The 19,566-nt window shown below is 55.0% G+C and overlaps 7 protein-coding genes and 1 non-coding gene across 8 annotated transcripts; 4 read left to right on the forward strand and 4 right to left on the reverse strand.

Annotated features, from left to right (window-relative positions):
* Positions 1-1,043: 1,043 nt before the first annotated feature.
* On the reverse strand, positions 1,044-2,263 carry C8A04DRAFT_10967 (uncharacterized protein; the record flags this gene model as incomplete). The annotated part of the gene is made up of 2 exons (XM_062776780.1): positions 1,044-1,847; positions 1,913-2,263. 2 exons carry the CDS (start codon positions 2,261-2,263, stop codon positions 1,044-1,046), a joined length of 1,155 nt encoding a protein of 384 aa, XP_062638362.1.
* Positions 2,264-2,946: 683 nt separating this feature from the next.
* C8A04DRAFT_10972 (homoserine O-acetyltransferase) lies at positions 2,947-4,656 on the forward strand (the record flags this gene model as incomplete). Its single annotated transcript, XM_062776783.1, has 1 exon — positions 2,947-4,656. The coding sequence occupies one exon, from the start codon at positions 2,947-2,949 to the stop codon at positions 4,654-4,656; it is 1,710 nt and encodes a 569-aa protein (XP_062638363.1).
* A 522-nt stretch (positions 4,657-5,178) lies between these two features.
* C8A04DRAFT_10998 (uncharacterized protein) lies at positions 5,179-8,190 on the reverse strand (the record flags this gene model as incomplete). Its single annotated transcript, XM_062776795.1, has 4 exons — positions 5,179-5,363; positions 5,427-5,787; positions 5,842-8,089; positions 8,150-8,190. The coding sequence occupies 4 exons, from the start codon at positions 8,188-8,190 to the stop codon at positions 5,179-5,181; spliced, it is 2,835 nt and encodes a 944-aa protein (XP_062638364.1).
* A 1,920-nt stretch (positions 8,191-10,110) lies between these two features.
* C8A04DRAFT_36128 (major facilitator superfamily domain-containing protein) lies at positions 10,111-11,985 on the reverse strand (the record flags this gene model as incomplete). The annotated part of the gene is made up of 3 exons (XM_062783412.1): positions 10,111-11,128; positions 11,190-11,247; positions 11,313-11,985. 3 exons carry the CDS (start codon positions 11,983-11,985, stop codon positions 10,111-10,113), a joined length of 1,749 nt encoding a protein of 582 aa, XP_062638365.1.
* Positions 11,986-13,604: 1,619 nt separating this feature from the next.
* On the forward strand, positions 13,605-14,485 carry C8A04DRAFT_27243 (NUDIX hydrolase domain-like protein; the record flags this gene model as incomplete). Its single annotated transcript, XM_062780234.1, has 5 exons — positions 13,605-13,658; positions 13,740-13,774; positions 13,842-13,963; positions 14,016-14,192; positions 14,247-14,485. 5 exons carry the CDS (start codon positions 13,605-13,607, stop codon positions 14,483-14,485), a joined length of 627 nt encoding a protein of 208 aa, XP_062638366.1.
* A 129-nt stretch (positions 14,486-14,614) lies between these two features.
* On the reverse strand, positions 14,615-15,731 carry C8A04DRAFT_36130 (uncharacterized protein; the record flags this gene model as incomplete). Its single annotated transcript, XM_062783413.1, has 2 exons — positions 14,615-15,394; positions 15,516-15,731. The coding sequence occupies 2 exons, from the start codon at positions 15,729-15,731 to the stop codon at positions 14,615-14,617; spliced, it is 996 nt and encodes a 331-aa protein (XP_062638367.1).
* A 615-nt stretch (positions 15,732-16,346) lies between these two features.
* On the forward strand, positions 16,347-16,676 carry C8A04DRAFT_36131 (uncharacterized protein; the record flags this gene model as incomplete). The annotated part of the gene is made up of 2 exons (XM_062783414.1): positions 16,347-16,427; positions 16,542-16,676. 2 exons carry the CDS (start codon positions 16,347-16,349, stop codon positions 16,674-16,676), a joined length of 216 nt encoding a protein of 71 aa, XP_062638368.1.
* A 2,494-nt stretch (positions 16,677-19,170) lies between these two features.
* On the forward strand, positions 19,171-19,261 carry C8A04DRAFT_t50. The gene has a single exon. It is a non-coding gene; the product is annotated as a tRNA-Pro (tRNA).
* The last annotated feature ends 305 nt before the right edge of the window (positions 19,262-19,566 follow it).

Raw genomic sequence — 19,566 nt, forward strand, 5'->3', positions numbered from 1 at the left:
TTTGCTCGGTGTTGGTGTTGATTTGGCTTGTGGGTTGATTGCTAGTTGCTTGCTTTGCTGCTGGCTGTTGGGCTTTGTCAGTCTATGAAGGAATCCTCGGTCTATGAGGATGGAGTAGGAAGATGTGAGAAAATGGATCGGATTTTTACATTTGGGGGTGATTTTTGTGCTCTGACTGTTTCGTGCTTGGGTGATCATGCTAACTAGCTGTGTCCTGCATTCTTACGCTGAACCGGCCCAATGCTTGAAGTGACCATGTTAAAATGGCCATGTTAGAGTGGTCATGCTACCTAAAGTTGTTGTGACCCCGTTAAACTTGGATAAGATGTGAATCCATTAAAGCTGCGAAAAAGTAACTTGCTCGAGTTTGTACATGCGGCAGAAAAGGATGGTCCTGTCATGGCAAATCGACAAGCATTTTAACCCTAAACCCTAACCCCAACCCTAACCCTTGCTTCTCACTTTTTCATCCTCTTCTTGGGAACTTCGACAGCATTAGCGGCGCAAGGGATCAGAAGAAGCAAAGAGAAGAGAAGAGGGGGCGGGGGAGGGGGTTTATAGGAATTTGCACAGACGCATTCCCCCTTCCTTACCCCTTCCTGGCTGTGACTTCCTGGTTGTGACTTCCTGGCTGTGCCTTCCTTGTGTGTAGATGTGTAATGGGTTGTCGACTTGATAAAGAGAAGTGTGGCGTCTCAGGAAGGGAAAGACCGAATAAGGGGCGGGTGAAGCGGGATACGGCCTACCTGCTAAAGTACCAATGTAGGGTAAGGAACCACCTGACTCTGTGCTAGTTGGGTGGTTTACGACTTGAACATGGCTCAAGGCGTTAGGTACCTAGTGGCCGGGGGTGTTTCCGAAGGGTGGTGCCGAGTAGCCGGCACTCTGTAATTATAAAAATGTTTGGGCCTTCAAGTTGGGAGACTCAACATGATCACGATGAACCAACGCCTTTAATTACTCTCGTCCCCAGTTGTTGCGAGCTTATGTCCCAAGAGTACGTCCTCAAACACCAACGCTATATACCCCTAACGCTCGCCCGCTTAAATCGCATAATACACTTCTAATTTCACCGACTCCACGTTATTAGTCCACGACGGAAACCGCGCCTTGGCCCACAGAGTAACCACATCCCCTAGCTTCAGGTCCCGCACAAACTTCCCATCCCCAGTGGCCTTGCCCCTACCTTGGACTGTCGCTAGATTGGTGACTGCTTCAGCGTCAGAATCCCGGTCGGGACGGATGTCGTCGGTATGGCTCCACACCACGCGATGAGTGAGAGTCTCGCGGATGGCGACCCTGTTGCATTGGACTTTGAGGTCCTCGTGGGGGTTGAGTTGGTGTTGGAAGGTGTATTTGTTTTGCTGGGAGCTCCATTCGATGGGGGGGAAGACGGTGCAGAGGGTGTCAAGCGAGAGGCTGTTGAGCGAGAGGCTGTCGAGTGATATGGGGAGGGGTTGTTGTTCTTTTGGATCTCCTGATTGTTGATCCGGAGGAGATTTCTGTTGGTCTTCCTGTGCTATTGAAGTGGCCGGGGTGGACTCGGCCGGGCTATTCTTGCACCAGCGTTCCAACCCAGCCTCAAACCACGTCCACGAGCTGTTATAGGAGTCTTGAGCCCCCATATCACCACCCCAGCCCTGGTCATGGCTGCGGATGGTGAAGACGATGCGGCGACAAGGGTGAGCGAGGAGAGTGAGCGGCGAGACGGTCAGCTCCTCGAAATCGCCGGGGGCGAACTCGTCTCCCGGTGGTCGAGGATTGGGAGCTCGCTTGTGAGGGGGTGATGGGTTCAGCCCCTGAGATACGCGTTTCCAACTGTGGAGGCCCAGTGGAGGGGAGCGAAGCTAGACGGGAAGAAAGGTTGTCAGCTACGTTTTGAGTCACGGAAAGTGCGGTGGGAAGTACATACAAGAAACACATTCTCGCCGTCGCCACTAGATCTGCCAGACAGCTGGTTCCCCCGGGCTATTATCGTGCTGTCGTTGAGTTCAGCGGTGGTGTGAGGCCAATACTCGGCCAAGTCAACAATGACATCGACAATTTCCGGGGGCAGCCTGGAGCTTGTGGCCAGCAGGGCTTTGGCGAGCATCGCTTTCACAACAAGCACATCGGCGACGGTTGGCTCGAAAGGGGAGGACATCTTGTTGGAAAGATTGGTGAGGCTTGTTCCTGGGGCTAAGTTCTTTGCAGCCCAGGAGAATGAATACCAGACAAAGCTGGCAGCGGCCACAGTAGCAATGAGCTTGGTGTCAATGGACATTTGCTGATGGCAGCATACGTGCGGAGACTCGAAAGGAGATTGGGAAAATCTAAGTCAGGGACTTTACAACCTGAAATACTAAACAGTTGGGCATATGCTTTGGGCAGAAATGCAACAAACTCAATGCTAGACTTGTTCGCGTTCCATCCCCGGATTCAGCTCTGATGGTGAAGGGTAGTCGCGGAAGGTGGGGTACCTCGTCACCACAGGTGACATCACACGCGCGGCCCTGGGCCCAGAGCCCTGAAAAAGTGGTACAGGGATGTCCCGCATTTTTTATACTACATTCACACCCCGGTGTGTTATCGGGCCGGACAATTACCCACATTTTTTATGTTATCGGCCACTCCACGGGGCACGTGAAATGACGAATCCGCCAAAATCGGTCCATCCCGCGGGGTGCATTGGAAATCTGCGGTGCTGCACGAACGAATTCGAGGAACCCCTGCGCCGGTAACGGCTCTCGAGCGGCTGTCGGGGCCGTGGACGGGGAATATCTCTGCTCGAGATCACCAATTGCTCGGGAGTCGCGGACAAAAAGGGATTGGAGGCTTACCAGAACTTTTAGTTTATTTTTCCTTTCTCATCTTTTCACCTCTCCACTTCGAAACTGAGTGGGAAAAGAATAACTTGGGGTGAACATCGGTCTTACAAGGTTTTCGACTTGACATACTTACGCAATAATGAAGTCTCGACGGGTTACAACAGCCCTATGGCAGGCCCAGAGCGCCGGGTCCGTACGCCCTATTAACAATGCGGCCCCGACGAGTATACGACGGTTGTCCGTGGCTGCTACCGGGGCAAGCCCTCTGATATTGAGGACGAAGACAACAACAACTACAACAACTACCACCACAACCCCCCCATCCCGACAACCACCAGCCCGCTACCTCCACACCTCACCCCACCAACGCAGCGAGGCCGCCTCATCTAACCCAGCCATCAAGTTCCCCTGCCTCGACGCCCTCGAAACCCGCTCCGCCAACCTCGAACAACAAGCCCAAGCGCAAGCCCAACAAGCCTCCGCACGATCCGACAAGTCCGGCCCCGAACCCTCCTACACCGTCGGCGCGACCCAAACCTACCACTCCCGCGGCGAGCCCCTCCTCCTCGACCACGGCGGCCAGCTACACGAGTTCGACATCGCCTACGAGACATGGGGCACCATGAACGCCGACCGATCCAACGTTATCCTGCTACACACCGGTCTCTCCGCGTCGTCCCACGCCCACTCGACGCCCGAAAACCCCCAGCCGGGGTGGTGGGAGAAATTTATCGGCCCCGGTCTGGCGCTGGATACGGACAAGTACTTCGTCATCTGCACCAACGTCATCGGCGGGTGCTACGGGTCGACGGGGCCATCGAGCATCGATCCGCTCGACGGCCAGCGGTACGCCACGCGGTTCCCGATCCTAACCATCCAGGACATGGTGCGGGCACAGTTCCGTCTGCTGGACCATCTGCGCGTGGACAAGCTGTACGCCAGTGTCGGGTCCAGCATGGGCGGAATGCAGTCGTTAGCAGCCGGCGTGGAGTTTCCAGAGCGCGTGGGGCGGATCGTATCCATCTCGGCCTGCGCGCGTAGTCATCCCTACAGCATCGCCATGCGCTTTGTCCAGCGCCGCGCTATCCTCAACGACCCGAACTGGAACCGCGGGTTCTACTACGGCCGGGTGCCACCCCACGTGGGAATGAAACTCGCCCGCGAGATTGCAACCATCACGTACCGCTCCGGACCGGAGTGGGAACAGCGGTTTGGTCGCCGGCGCGCCGATGGGTCCAAGCCCCCTGCGTTGTGCCCCGATTTCCTCGTCGAGACCTACCTCGACCACGCCGGCGAGAAGTTCTGTCTGACCTACGACCCGAACAGCCTGATCTACGTCAGCAAGGCGATGGACCTGTTCGACCTCGGCCACGCCAACCAGCAGGCCACCGCTACCCGCCGCGCCGAGCGTCTGGCAGCATCATCGTCTTCCCAGTCGTCCCCCATCCCAGGAGACGGCGCAACCTGCAGCCTGACCCTCCCGGACAGACCATACGAAGAAAAACCAGACCCCAATGGCGGCAGCCCCCTAGCATCCGCCCTCTCCAACGAATCCCCGTCCCCGGGATCCCAGCATCAGTCCTCGAACCCACAAACGCCTCAACCCCCCGCCGACCTCGTTGCAGGGCTAGAGACCCTGCGTAACCACCCGGTTCTCGTCCTCGGCGTGGCGAGCGATATCCTCTTCCCGGCGTGGCAGCAGCGTGAAGTGGCCGAGGCGCTGCGGCAGGCGGGCAACAAGCAGGTGGAGCACCATGAGTTGAGCGAGGTGCAGAGTTTGTTTGGGCATGATACGTTTTTGCTGGATGTGAATGGGGTTGGGGGGCAGGTGAGGAGTTTTTTGGGGTGAGATGACGGGGTTGTGTGGGAGGATGGGTCCGAGTGAAGGAAGAAAATCTACGGAATGGGATGCATGTAGGAAATGTATTAGTGAGGCCGTTATTTTCACAAGGGAGGTTAAGGCTGCCGTGTCAAATACTTTGTTTTAGCGCAATAGCATGTGAGGCGGTGAATGCATCATTCTCCATTCCCAATCAAGTACTTTACTAAAAAAAGAAGTCTATCCATGGTTGTGTGCGGCGTGTATGCAAGAAAGGAAAAAGAAGCGACTCAAGGGAATACATCAAACAGTTTTTGTAGATGGGGTATAGAGAGAAACGAAAAGACACAGTAAACGACAAAGTAAAATACGATGGTATCAGGCACTCCCTAGTCCGGTATATGCAGGTGGAATCGAGAAAACAAGGCAGAACGGAAACAGAAACCGGGACAAGCACAGAAGCCAAACGAAACTGCCCAACCCAAGAAAAGAACCGAATACAAAAATACAACAAGAAAATAGTAAAAAAAAAAAGGCTGAACGAATGCTCAATCAGATAAACCCAGTCCCAAAAGAATCCACCATCCCAGCCTTCCCCTTCCCACTCGTTTTTCTCCCACCATCGCCGGCGTAATGCCCACCATTCCCAGCTGGCTTCGGCCGCCTCACGTCCCGAATACTCGGTCCCCGGGCCATGCCAATCCCCATAAACGCCGCAGGATCGTCATCATCACCCCCTTCGCCATTAACATAGGCATCATTAGGATGAAGGCCGAGACCGACACCTTGCCCGTGTACACTATCCCTCTCGCGGGGCAGGTCGGTGTCAGGAAATCTGGGCGTCAAGAAAGTCGGCGAGGCCGCGAGTCCACCGCTTTTCCTGGCTCCTCCGGCGGAAGTAGACGGTCCGCCAGATGTAGAAGGCCGGCCGTCCGCTGTCCAGGGAGCAGAGGGCATGGAGCGGATTGGGGGCGTCCACATCCCTGTGGTTGGACCGGACCCGACGGGTGAGCCGAGGCTGAGGCTCGGGTCGCGCGAGGGTGCGTCGAAGGAGAAGTTGAATTTGAGATTGAGAGGGGCGGGAACGTTGGCGCGCGTGAATTTTGTTGTAGGGGAGAGAGATTGTGAGGGCTCGGTAGGAGGGGTTTTACCCCGTGGGGGCTGGTCCGAAGTTCTGTGGGAGGTGGTGGATGGAGCCGTTGATGTGGCAGTGACTGCAGAGGCAATCGATGACGCGGTTGCGTGGCTTGCTCCGTCGTTCCCGGCCGGCGAGACCAAGGACCAGTTCGTCGAGTCTGGTGTAGGAGGCCCAATGACACTCGGCGCAGGGCCAAAGTCAAAGTTGAACCCCGTGTTGATGGATGGGCTCGGGCGCGGCCGCTCAAACGTGGTATCCAGCGTCGGCGCCGGGCTAGGCTGACTGACGTCTCGCTTGAAGGCTGGGCCGGGACCTGGACCTACGCTAATACCCTGGCGTAGTTGCGGCGTGTTGGTCCTCGAAACGGGGGAACTATGGGAACTGTAGTTGTCTGCGCTAGCACTTCTCAATCCCGGCGTCGGTGTCCCGTCGCGGCTACCGCCAACCCGGCCGCCTGCAACGCCGTATTCCTCGAGACCTGGTCTTCGGGGAAGCGGACCTCGTCGAGGGGGCCCGCGCATGGGGCTTTGTGGCCGGCTGTGGCTCAGGGCTGGAGCGGCAGGTGGTGGGGAGGAGATTATAGGCGGCGACGCGATGCGAAGCGGCGTAGGCTGGATAGACAGGATCGGTCCATCGTCATCTTCATCCTCAGACTGGACCCCGTCCGTGTAGACGCTGCTCCCGGTGCTGACTCGGTTCATTACCGATTGACGTCCCTTCTTGGACGAAGCTGCGGCCACCTGGGCGGTAAGGAGTGTCTTTTCCAGCTCCTCGATCCTCATCGACAGGCTTTGTTGTCGGTGTGTGCTATGTGCTAAAGTATCGCGCTTGGCAACCACGTTCTTGATCACTGGCCGCGGGAGGTCTCCAATTGGCTCGTCATCAACAGACAACCTCCGAACAGAACCTGCAGGTGTGGTTACATTGGACGGTGATGTTAAGGAGGATATAAGCGGCTGTCCTAGCCCCTGATTTTCTGGTTTGGGTGTGCCTCGTCTGCTACCAGGCCCCTCTGGGCCTGTGTTGAATAGCGCGCCACGCTGTTCAAGGGACGTCGGGTTTTGGACCCCAGGACTCCGAATGGCGGGGCTCTGTGAGCGGACCGCGCTGGAGTTGTTAACGGGAGGACTGGGGGAGCGAAGGGCATCCGGGAGTGGGCCGAGAGCGCCAGAGCTCTCAAGAGGAGGGGGGCGGTAAGGCTTGAAAACCTTCTCGGGGGTGCCTGACGAGCCAGGGCCTTGAGAATAAGATGGTCCGCCCGATGCCAAACCACCAGGACACGAACCTTTGGACCGGAGCTGAGGGGTACCAGACCTCGGAGCAGGACCAAGGGGCCCTTGTCGCGGTGGTCCTTGGCCGGGTGGTTGGGGTAAACACTGTGTCGGCGGACCGGTGGGTGGGGGGCCTTGATGAAGGCATGATGATTGCGGGGGCCCGTTGCGACTCGTCGGCCGGGAGTTTGTTTCCCTCCTGAATGCTGGGCCCGGCAGGCCGAGATCCTCGAAGGATTGTTGTAGCTCCAGCGGCGAGTGCGGGGCCGAGGGTCGCCTTGCCGTGAGAGTGCTCTCCGTCGACTTCTGCCTCTCCAGTCTCTCCATATCCAAGCGGGCAGTTTCTCGCTGCTTTTCAAGTTCCTTCTCCCTTTTCTTCGCCTCCTTTTCTTCCTGCTCCCGCTTTTTCACCGAGGCCAAAATAGCATCCACCATGTCATCGGCCTCTTCACCAAACACTGACCCCGTCTCAGCAGCATCCGTAATCGGCGTAGGCGGCAACTGAACAGAGTCGATAAGCGGTGACATGGGCGTCGGGGGCCCAGATGATGCCTTATTCGCAAAGTGAATATCCAATGGATTCACCCATGGCTTCGCCCTCCCGCCTGATGTGCCCGGCCGTGACCCAAATCCGGACTTTGGGCTCGCAAGACTAGTTGACGACCCATTATTTGCCCCGAATCGCGCGCCAAATCCCGCCGATGACGGGCTGACCAAGCTCGTGACGGATCCATTGTTGTTGCCGAATCGCGTCCGCATGTTCATCTCCGAAGCATGCAGCTTTAGGCCGCCAGCAGAGCTCCCAGATCTGGTAGAGCCCGGGGAGGACAAGTCGAACATGCTGGCGGCGGCATGACTTTGGCTATCTTTGCCATCGTACGGCATGGTGGAACTGCGGACCGGCTGGGGCGTACCGGCTCGTGGAGCGACGCGGAGACTCCCCCCAATGCCGCCTTTCGGACTGGTGACATTGTTGGCCAGGAATTGACCATCTGCTCGAACGTTCCGCTGGTGTGGCTGCTCCTCCTCCTCAACGGGCTTGGTCTCCGGCTTCCTGCAATAACAATGGTTGGCATTTTGCCTTCTTGTGAGTCGGCACGACGGGATAACTCACTTTTTCTTGCCCCCGACCCTGAGGCCAAAAAACGAAACCATTTTGGATTGATAGTAAACGAGTGACTGTTGGTTTAGGTTTAAGAATTAAAACATTAACTGCAGGATTGAGTCAATACAAGGCCTGCGGCAGAAGGCGAACACGTTTGGCATCACCGACATTTACTCGGGGTTTTGGTTTCCTCGGCGAGAATGAAATGAACAGACGAGTTTGTCGTGGTGTTTTCTCAACCGCTCCGAGCCAGCCAAGCCATCTCCGAACTCTTGATGCCCGACGGTTCGATGGTTCGGCGGGTTCCTCGACGAGCAGGGGTTCGTGAGATGGACAAACCCCGAATCAAAAGCGCCTCTTCAGCCCTTTTTCACGGCGCCGGTTCCCAAATGGGGTCTTCGATGTAGATGTTTGGACGCGAGAGCGCTATCGCCGTCTTATTTCGTCAATTGGTTGGGTGAAGACTAGGAAGATTCCATCCCACAACCAATTCGAAGCAGCGAACCAGCCGGAGAAAACGAAGACAACAAAGAAAAAAGATCGACAGGGGGGCGGCACAGTCGTGTGGCCCGAGGGAGTGACAAGAAACGAATGACGGTGCAAGACAAGCCCAAGAGAAGGCTCCGCGCCGCGTGATTGATAGCTAGTGGCAATGGTGATAAAGCCCCCCGGAGCCTCTGAGTGGGAAAAGAGAGAGGGGACGGGAGGGGGGAAACGTTGAAGAGCTCTCAAAATGGGAAGCAGCGCTCGTATCCTTTTCTGGCGGAGAACCCTGGAGTTGGAGCCCGCGTTCTTGTGGATATGATTCGCGCCGTTCCCCGCTAGCGTTCGGCGCGCAGCGACGACAAGGGTCCCAGGCGTGCCCCGCGAGATCTTTTCCCGCTCTTTCAAGACATGGGATTTGTGATGTGGAAGAGTCTCATGAGACTTCCTCCGTGATCTGTTTGCCGGTTATGTTTGACTTTTCGGTCCCCGTTTGAAACCCGAGTCTAGTCTCCCGTCAGGGAAAATAGGAATGTGTGTGTCCGTCGGCATCGGGACCCCGCAGAAATTTGTTTCGTTTCCTTCCGAGTGAGCAAGAGCTTCGTAGTTGAGCCCAAAGAGGAAAGAGTGGCATCTTCAGCACAATCAGTGCGCCATTCAATTCAGGGGCACTCCACGGGTGTTCCTGGTCTAATCCCGATTGGGCACTAGCGTCCCGTGCGTCCCAAGTGCGGGAAATGGAGTTCGCAGGAAAAGTGGGACAAGGCTAACAATCCCGGTCAGCACTTTTCTGTTTCATTTTTGTTTTCCCACCTCGCGCGTTCGTTGAATCTTCCACACTCCACTTCAGATCTCAGCGGGGCAACCGTCCAAAAGAGGCACCAGTCGCATCCTTATCGTTGATGTCGACGATCCTCCTGTAACGCCTTGCAGACTGGGGAAATGGCACGTTTTCAACACGTGCTGATGCACTCACCTACCGACCTTGATCTCGAATGGACACATAACGTTACATGCGTGCATCGTTTCTGGGAATGTCGAACCTTCAAATCTCTAATGTACACTAGTTTGCTTTAGTTATACAGGACCGCATTCCGTATCCCTTGCGGTTTGCGTACCAATCAGCAAATGTTGCACTCTTGGTTTAGTCTTGTTTCTGCTTGTTTGTCCGGTCTTGCTTGTAGTGAGGAGTGACGAGCGTTCGTAAAACCCTTAAAAACAACACAGCAAGGCTCGAAACCTCGGTGTACTGTAAATCTTACCGGAAAAGAGGTCACGCGGTAGCTGCGAGATGCTTGGTGGGAACCGATATGCTTTGAGGCGCCGTCTACGAACCTCTTAAGGGTATCTATCCGCTAGCTCCCTCCATCCGCGAACTCCAAAATCATGCAAAACCAAGCCCGTGAAATCATAGTAACCGCCACCCCAACCCGCCATTTTTGTCCACCTGTGCCCGCCCGACCACCAATGCTGTCATTAATATCCAACTACACCGCAACCTCCCCCACTAGACCCCGTTTATTCTGCGGCAACCTGAAGACCCACACAACAACCGTCGATATCGTAAACAAAACCGCCGAGAGAAAAAATGGCAGTCCAACCCAGGCGCCACCACGCTCCAAACCGATGCTCAGACTCTCCGCCAACGCGGGGCCAGCGAACGTCATGCCCAACACCTCCGTAAAGCCGATCAGCGAGTTGAGGATACCAACATGGTGCTCCTCAACCACCGCATTAACCAGAGACCGGAGCATGGCAAGCATGCCAGAGCCGAGGGCATACCACGCCAGACCAACCGAGAACAGCGTGCCGTTGACCGCACACGCAATTATCAGGCTGCCGATGATGTAGAGAATTCCGGACCACCGCGCCAGCCACAGGTCTTTGGACACGCTGTCCATTCCAAGGCGTTGGATACAGAACCAGCTCACGGCGGGTAGCACAACCAGCAAAGTGAATAAACTGCCGCCGTTGCGGACGGTCAGTACCAGAGACGCCTTGCTCCAGCTCCAGCCGTAGCGGTCCGTCGCGTACTGCAGAAGCAGCTCGCTGACATAGCGGCCCAAAACGAGGAAGGTGAGCGCTATCAGCATAAACGCCACGCTCTGGTTAGTGACGATAAAATCCCATGCTTCCATGGCACCTTCGCCAGCTTTCTTCCAAAGGCTGGCGATTCGAGCGCGGAGTGTCTTGGCCCAGTTCTCATAACCGTCACGAGCCTCTTCGTCCTCCTCCTGTCCGGTCCGTTTCCGGGCGTGGACGTGGACGGTCTCGGGGTACGCAAGGATGAGGACGTTGCAGAGGACACCCGCAAAGAGGGAAAGAAGCAGCGGAAGCCACGGGGACCAGTCCAGCAGGGCGCCACCGATGGGGCCAGCGATCATTTGCGAGCCGAGGAAAACGGAGGTGATTCGGAAGAAGACAACGGCGCGCTCCTCCGAAGGGATAACGTCGGCGAGCATGGTGTAGATCATCGCCACGAGGACAGTACCACCACCGCCGAACCTAGCTTGGGGGTTAGTGACTATTTCTCTGTGTTCTGTAAAGGCATCAGGGGGGAACCTACAGTTGGAACGCCGCGGAGAGTAGCGACACCCACAGCGGGATGATATCCTCAAAGTAGACTATTTCCGTTGTTAGTATTCATTCCAGCGCCTCTTTAATCAACAAGAAGAAGGCCGGCACTCACAAACCAAATACATAAACGCATAACTCGCCACAATCCCCGCCATCGACAACGCCATCACTCCCCGTCGACCCCAACGATCCGACAAGATCCCATACGGCACCGTAACGATCAACCCCACAATGGACTCAAATGTGCTCTGCCACCCACGCAGCATGGCCAAGTACCCCTGCACACCAGGCGCCTTGCACGCTGGGTCGTCCACGAGCACAACCCCGCCAGCAAAGTGCCGGATCCGGTGAAGGCCTCCCCCCGGTAAAACGACAGAAAATATGTCGGGGAGGGTAGGGATGGCGGGTTCGACGACGGGAGGGTGGCCCTGGCCAGGTGAGGGAAAGAGATCCGGGTGCACCTGGCGACAGATGATGCTTTCCATGATGGCGTTTATGGGCGGAACGGAGACGCCGATGACGATTTCGAGAAGGAAGATCAGGAACAAGGAGACGATGATCACGCGCGGGCGGAGGAGGGCGCGGAGCTGCGAGGCGGCCGCGGCCGATGGGGATAAGGTGGGATCATTGTCGTTGTAACCTTCCCCGGCGAGGGTTTCACTAGTTGACGATACCGTGATCGGGTTGCCCGGGGATGGTGAGCGCGATGATATAGTAGGGGTTGGTGTCCCGGCCAGTAGCGGGGTGCGCTCCGAAGAGGTGTCGATGCGATCGACGGCGGGCATGGTGGGCCGCTGTCCCGAAGGAAGGAAAGAACAGCGCTCTTCGTACTTCGTGCCTATCTGAGGTCGACAGCAAACAATGAGTGATGTATCACCTCGTTCACGAAGGGCGAAGGCGCAAAAATATTATTTATTAGAGATAAAAAGACAAAATCAATTGAAGACTAGGAGAAGAGAAAAGGAATGACAAGCGTGAGAACTTCAAGTTGTAAAGCCGAGCGATAAGAGAACGCGTCATGGGGGGGACACGTCTTGGCAGGAACTATTCCAGAATTGAACAAAAGCTTGCGTTGCGCCGCTAAGGATCGTGCTGCGGTCTGGCTCAGATTTATGAGAAAAGGCGTCAACGCCGAGAAAGGCAGGCCCGGACCTCAACTCCACCGGAAAAAAGGCACCAAGAGAGCTCGGGCATCTTCGCTGTTTCAAGTTTTGGCTTCCCAATGCAACCTGCAGCGCATGGAAGCTTTTCCACGGCACAGTTCGACAGCCCTGCGGAAAAAAACGACGCAATAATTAGGAACAGCGTACGGGCACAGTCAGATGCGAATGCAGGGCTGGTGACGTGGGACGACACGTCCTCCACTGCGTTGGATGCAACCCCACGACACCCACCCTTCTGCATCTTCAAAAGACAACGCAATGCGCTGTGCGCGTCAATGGATTCGATATTCAGGGACCTATTTTCCGGGTGCAAGGGCAGCCCAACGAGATCAGACGAGACGGGATCAGATCAGATCAGATCAGACGACACAATCGTGCCCGAGGCAATGCAAGCTACCGAAATCACTCTTCTACAAAGGCAAACCGCATGTCGCCTGGCGGCGCTTGACGCCGTGGGCAAACACAACGAGACGCAAGGGCCGGACGCAGCCATGGGGAACGGCTCGAAAGCAAATCCAAAGGGTCTGGCGGTTGTTTGTGCGACAGCTAAGCCGCCGCTTTCTCCGATTGGAAAAGCACCGACGGCAAGTCAGGTACCTGATGGCCTCAACTTGTCTAGTCATAAGGCTGATAAAAATTGATAAGAGCGGGGGATAACGCGGAAACTAGTTTGCGATGCGTCGTTCATGGTGTTGAGAAGCTGCGGGGACCTTTGTCCCAAACCGGAAGCACCGTTCACGAGTGGGGGCCGCTCCCGATTTCCAGCTCATGTTGCTCGGGTTCTCGGGCTCGAAGCATTTCCTGAGTTCCGTCCCACTGGTCGCATGATTCGAAGTGGTCCTCGTGCACGTTCTCAGTGAAAGGCAAGCCATCCAAAGATGTAAGCCAATGTGTGGATTTTGTTGGGAAACGCTAGCCTCTGACTAGCTGCGGGAGACAGGCCAGCTCACGCACAGCTTCGCCTTGTGATGAGCTGGCGACCTGAATGTGTTCTGAGCCGTTAGTATTACTGGATGACCGCCCGGCGGCCCACTGCGGGAGGTCCTGTGATGGGCCGGAGACGAGACGCCGGCCGGCTTTGTGGGTCCTTCCGCGTCCACTGAATCGAGGCGCCGGGTACCTTCCGGCCCTGGCCCGGCCTTTGATCGACCTTCGCTACAAAATCGTCCGAACGACTTCGATCGTGACACCTCCATTGGAATTCCACACGGAAAATCGGGATGCGTTTTACGACCGTAACTATGCCTGCTGCCACGACCGAAACCGTCGTTGAAGTCATACCCACGAAGCCGCTCGTAAGTCTCACCCGGTAATAAATAACACGATGGTAAAATATCGTGATAAACAAAGACGCTAACCGTGAGAATTATGTCCAGATTATTGGCCAGGGGGACTGGATTAGAGTGGTGGAGTAAGCACCATCATAACATATTCCTCACGTCGAGGGTATCGCAAGAAGGGTCTAACAAAAAATATAGGAAAGAATATAAAGACCCCAACGGCAACATCCGGACATGGGAGTCGGCCGAGCGCGTTACGCGGCCTGAGGGTTGCGATATTGACGGCGTGAGCGTCGTAGCTATCGTCGAAAACGATAATCGTAGGTGTCACGACCACCTATCTCAAGATCTTAGAACTAATCGCGCGTGCAGGTCCGGAGGTTGTTCTGCAGAAGCAGTACCGCCCGGCCCTAGAACGAGTGGTCATCGAACTACCTGCTGGCCTGGTAGATGAGGGCGAGACTCCCGAGCAGGCCGCGATCCGCGAACTCGAGGAAGAAACGGGGTACGTTGCCAAGGTCGAGGACATATCGCCCGTCATGTTCAACGGTATGTGTTGCGAAATGAGCCCACACTTTCCTACCCCTCCTAACTGTTTTCTAGACCCCGGTTTCTGCAACACGAACCTGCGCATGGTACATGTCACGTTGGACATGGATCGGGTCGAGAACAAGGATCCGAAGCCCAAACCGAAGGAGGACGAGTTCATCGAGGTGTTTCGTGTGCCGCTAGCCGACCTGTGGGATGAGTGCGTCAAGTTCGAAGCGAAAGGGTACGCTATCGACGCGGGGGTAGCGAGCCTGGCTGAAGGGATCAAAATCGCTACAAAGTTTAACCTCTGAACTTGAGTTGCAGCCGGGTAGACGCCCACCTGCCCTCGGAAAAGACCGAGTTGTACTATGGTTTTAGCTTGTACGATAAACCAGGCTGGGAATAGAGCATACCATACTGATACCACAATCCATCGCCCTTTATATCTTGCCCTCCTTCCTCAACCCCTCCCACAACGCCACGGCCGCGAGAGCTTTCGCATCTCTCGCGCCTTCCTTCCACAAGTCTTTCATCTTGACCAGCTTTAACGTGATTTTCTCCCCCTCGTCCCTCAACCCGGTCAACTTGCCGGTCCACTCGCCCAATTGGGCCCTTGGCACCCTCCGCTCATGCAGAAAGATCGGAATGTACTCATCACACCCCCCAGCACTGGGATATACTGCTTTCGGCAACGGCAACGGCAACGACCCATCCGTATCGCCCTTCTGTTCCCCTTCCCCCTCCAGAGCCAACTCACTCAAGTTGACCAACTCCCCCTCTTTTATCACAATCCCCAATTCCTCCTCTATTTCCTTCGCCGCTTGCCCCGCAAAATTACCCCCATCATCCACCATCCCAGCCGGCAACTCCACAAACGCCAGACTCCCCGCGGCCACCCGCGGCTGGACGGTCAGCAGCACATATCGCTCATCATCAACAACATAATCTCCACCCGACCCAGACCCAGCAGACACATCATCCGGCACCAGCACGACTAACATCGCAACCGACGGTCCACGCAAGAATACCGCGCCCGGGAGTTTCTCGCCGGCGCTGTTGGATATGGAGGTGGTCAGTTTGACGAACCCGAGGCGTTGGCTGCCGAAGAGGTCGAAGGCTTGGACGGTGATGGATTGGAGGGTGTAAGGGTCGGTGTGGAAGGGGTGTTGTGGGGATGTCTGTTGGGTGGAGAGGGAGTGGTCGAGGGTTTTGAACCAGGCCTAAGGGGGGAGGGGGCAACGAGGGTTTGTTAGTTTATGGCGTGGAGCTTATCCTTCTTCTTTTCCTCCTGTCCGTGAGCTTGGGCAGGCTAGGTGCTCTTTCACATTACGGGGAACTCACATTGAAAGGAGGGAAGGCGAGAAGTTGGGTTTGAGAGAGGCCTGCAGGAAGAGTTACTGGGGTTTTGGTGTCGGGGTGGTGAAAAATGGTGGTCGACATTTTGCGCGGGGCAATCTGAGCGAGAGGCGACAATGAGAAGAATGAAAAGTTGGGTTGAGGGATCCAGGCCCGGATTGCAGTTCGGCTTTGGTAAAGTGCGCCGAGCAGAATGGGCATAATGAGAATGGGGATCAGCCAGTCTCGCGTGCCTCGCATCCCGGGAGAAAGAGTGTTCCGGCTGTGGGTTTGTTGACAGTTTGGGGGCTGGTTGACGTCAACGCCCGAAAAGGTGGCCGGCAGGCACGAGTGTCTGGGAATCTTGGCAGCTCAGATGGCCACCTGGCCCGACTCTTGGCTGAGGGAAAGACTCGGCTTGAGCCTCGATTTGACGATTCAGTTTATTGCGTAGGCTATGTGTTGCAAGTGCACACGGGGATTTTATCTCGATTTTAATGGCGTCGTCAAACCGAATTGTCAACCTTGTCCGGTGCGGGCCGCCGAAGCAGCTTCAGCTAGGTGGCCTGACGCTTGCTGTGGAGCTTCGTTTAGTGACGGGACCCCAGTCATCGCCAACAACTTCTCCACAAGTGTCGTGAGAATGAAAGTCATGACGTTTGATAGTTCAGCCCGAGTGACGTCAAAGGATATGGCAGCGGTTTATAAACCTCCTCATCTCGGAAATGATGGATCTTTAACACGTCCCATTGAAACATATCAAATTGAACGGCTCAACGTACATAGTGAAACACAACCTAATAATTACGCCACACACAACAGCACTACACATCCACCATGCCTCGCCAAGGAAACGGACAGAGCGATAACGCCATTGAAGCAGGCCACAACATCATCCACGGCGCGGGCCAAGAAAAGGTACGGCCTACCACCATATTATTATATTCCCTGGTTCCCCCCTACACCCTCGTTCAGCGATCTTTCAGCTCCTGCCATGTCTGTAACGCTGTGTCACTAACATCCATCCACCAGTCCACCCATGTCGATCGCGCGGACAAGACTGCACCTCTTCCAGAGCTCTCTAAGGGCGCGGGTCTCGAGAACCTCCCAGCGAGTGGGGGGACAAGCAAGGGAAAGGATCAGGGCGGGAGGGGGAGCACTAACTGAGGTTGTGTGAATCACACAAGAAACGAGTGCTTTAGTTAATTATAACTCTGGTTTTGGTGGGAACTGTGGAATCACTGGATCGATCGTCGTGTTAAAAAAATAAAGTACCTACTTTTCCTTTTTTGGGGACATGAGGAGTGGCAATTATAGTATAGCTGAGCCTTTCATGCCTCTTTATTTTCTTTCCCTAAAATGGAATATAACTATCACGATCCGTTGATTATCTAATTAGGTCAGGTAATCCGCGTATAGGGGGTTCGGGAATTGACCGAATGCTTTGGGTTGGTGGATGTCAAGAAGCGTGATAAGGGCGGCAAAACGGCCCTGCATCTGGTCGCTACAGGAACTGAAGGTTCTCAAGCCGATCGGAACGATATTGCGAGGTATCTGATCGAGGAACTCAAAGCAAACAAAAATGAACGGGATGCGCGGGGGCGGACGCCACTGCATTTTGCCGCTAGAGCAGGAAACTTGATGCTCGTGGACTATTCAGTCCAGGAAGCGAAAGCGGACCCGTATATCAAGACTACGAGGCACGAAACCCCCGTGCATCTAGCCGCGCGGGGAGGGTACGTGGATGTTGTCCGTTATTTTGTGGAAAGGGCTGGTTTCGAGGGCAACGACACATCAGAGTGGGAAGGAACCCTACTTCACCTGCTGCGTTTGGCCTGCGGTGAGAGGTGGCCCAGCTCTTTTCCATATACTTCTCGAACGCCCAAAACTATGCAGCTGGTTACAGGAGAGGGGACCTCGTTGGATCAATCCACCAAGGAACACAGTGATGAAACTGTTCAACTCGTTGATTATCTCATAAAGCGGGCTGGAGCTGACGTGAACCATGTCACCTAGGACGGGGGGTACCTTTCCAGAAATTCCCCGTTGGCCTTCGCAAGCCAAAGCGGACATGAGGCCCTCATCTAAACCTCATCGAGAAAGTCGGTGCGCACACCCACGAGATGAAAGACCAACTCACTAGAGCGTTGCAGGCCGCAGCCTGAGGGGGACATATAGGAGTCGTCGCGTGTCTCATTGAGAAAGTCGGCGTGGATGCCGGGGAAGAGGACAGTTGGGGTGAGACAGCTTTATGTCGGGCAGCCTCGAGGGGACATCAGGCCGTTGTAAAGTACCTTATGGCGCGAACTGGAGCCAGCGGCAGCGGGGAGAGCGATTGTGCCACCCCAGCAGCATTCCATGCGGCATGCCATGCGGCCTCCGGGGGACACATCGGTCTCATCAAGTATCTCATTGAGTGGGTTCGAGTGAGTGGTAACGGAAGGACGGGCATGGGAGGACGTTAGTAAGCCTGGCAGCCTCAGACGGCCATGAGGACGTCGTCAGGTACCTCGTTGAACAAGCTGAGGCGGACACCAACATACAAGACAAGGAGGGCAATACGGCATTGCACCGGATTATCACAAACAGGTCCGACGGGTACTTAAGCTCAGTTAATGGAAAAGACGCATATATACAGAGCAAGCGGTACACCAGGTCCGAGTGGGAAATGGGGCGCATTGTTCGGTACCTCATTGAGGAGGCTGGTGCCGATGTCAACATCCAAAACAACAACGGAGACGATGTATTAGCGGTCGCCAATGATTGGCAAAGGGATTTCATAACGGTGTGCCTGGACAATAAGAGACTGGGAATAAAGCGTGCTGTGGGCGAGCATGAAGGGTTGGCGAAATTCATGTTCGCGCAGCGCAGGCCTAATGAGTTGCGGAGGGAGTTCTATTACGATTAGTGATAGGTTGGGCTGCGAAAGGCTTTTTGCGTTGCCGAATTCATTGCGCAAGGGAGGTTGAGCCTTCAGTTGTAATTATATTAGATTTTGGAGTGATTACTTGACTCTTGGATGGTGGCAACAAGGTAACTAGATTGAAAGGACCTAGGGGGCTTATATCAAATCGAACTTTTAATTTCCGTGACGGCACGAACACTTTAGTCTCTCGATGCTCATGACAACGGAAGCCAACCTCATGGTGATGAAGGCTCTGTGCGGTATTGTAATGTGTTTCGAACCGCACGACGTTTTTGTCCCCAACTATAGCTAGACGGCATGCTGTCTAGCTGGACTAAGTACTGACTTCGCGACACCTTCTCGTATAAACTCCGTAGATAGGTAGTTCGGGAAAAAGCGGAATTAGATGATGATGCATCACATTACAAAGAAGAAGTGGGGGTAGCACCCGTTCACTCGGGTATTACCGTATTATACTACAACGGTTGAAACGACGATCGAAAAACGACAACGACATGAGTAATCATGGGGGCATTGAAGGCGGTATGACGCATTTGGAGAAAGCTAGCAACCACTGTAGCTGTGGGATACAATAAACGGAAGGCACAGTGATCCAAACACCATGATGTTGACCTACCAGTTAGGCCAGGAAATTAACATGAGAATTAGAGCTCGACGTTATGTTGTATGCCATTGTAGCCTGCCCAGTAGCAAAGATATGTGGCGAAAGTTGCGACTTCCGTAATTGATCATGAAGGGCCGCTGGTCTAGTGGTATGATTCTCGCTTAGGGCTCACCCTACGGCAACGTTTGCGAGAGGTCCCGGGTTCAATCCCCGGGTGGCCCCGATCAAGATCTTTATTTTGCAAGTCGTGAATCCCCATCACTGTACATTTCAGCAATGATTTCTGGCAGATAGGGTTATTTTTATCCCATTACAGGAATGACTTGTAGATTGACGAGGGGGCGGTGCGCGATAAGACTCCTTTCTTAGCACTTGGCCAACACCAGGATGTTTCACAATCACCCCTGGAAAGCAGCCATCACATTCTGACACGTTGAATACCTAGCTTTGCGGTCGGGTCAGGGGTTACGATAGGCTCTGAGGGTCCGAATGAATTCGCGGGGTTTCATGACGGTGGTCGGATTCCG

This window comes from Dichotomopilus funicola (genome assembly GCF_033296635.1).
Source record: "Dichotomopilus funicola strain CBS 141.50 unplaced genomic scaffold C8A04scaffold_19, whole genome shotgun sequence".
Classification (NCBI taxonomy): domain Eukaryota; kingdom Fungi; phylum Ascomycota; class Sordariomycetes; order Sordariales; family Chaetomiaceae; genus Dichotomopilus; species Dichotomopilus funicola.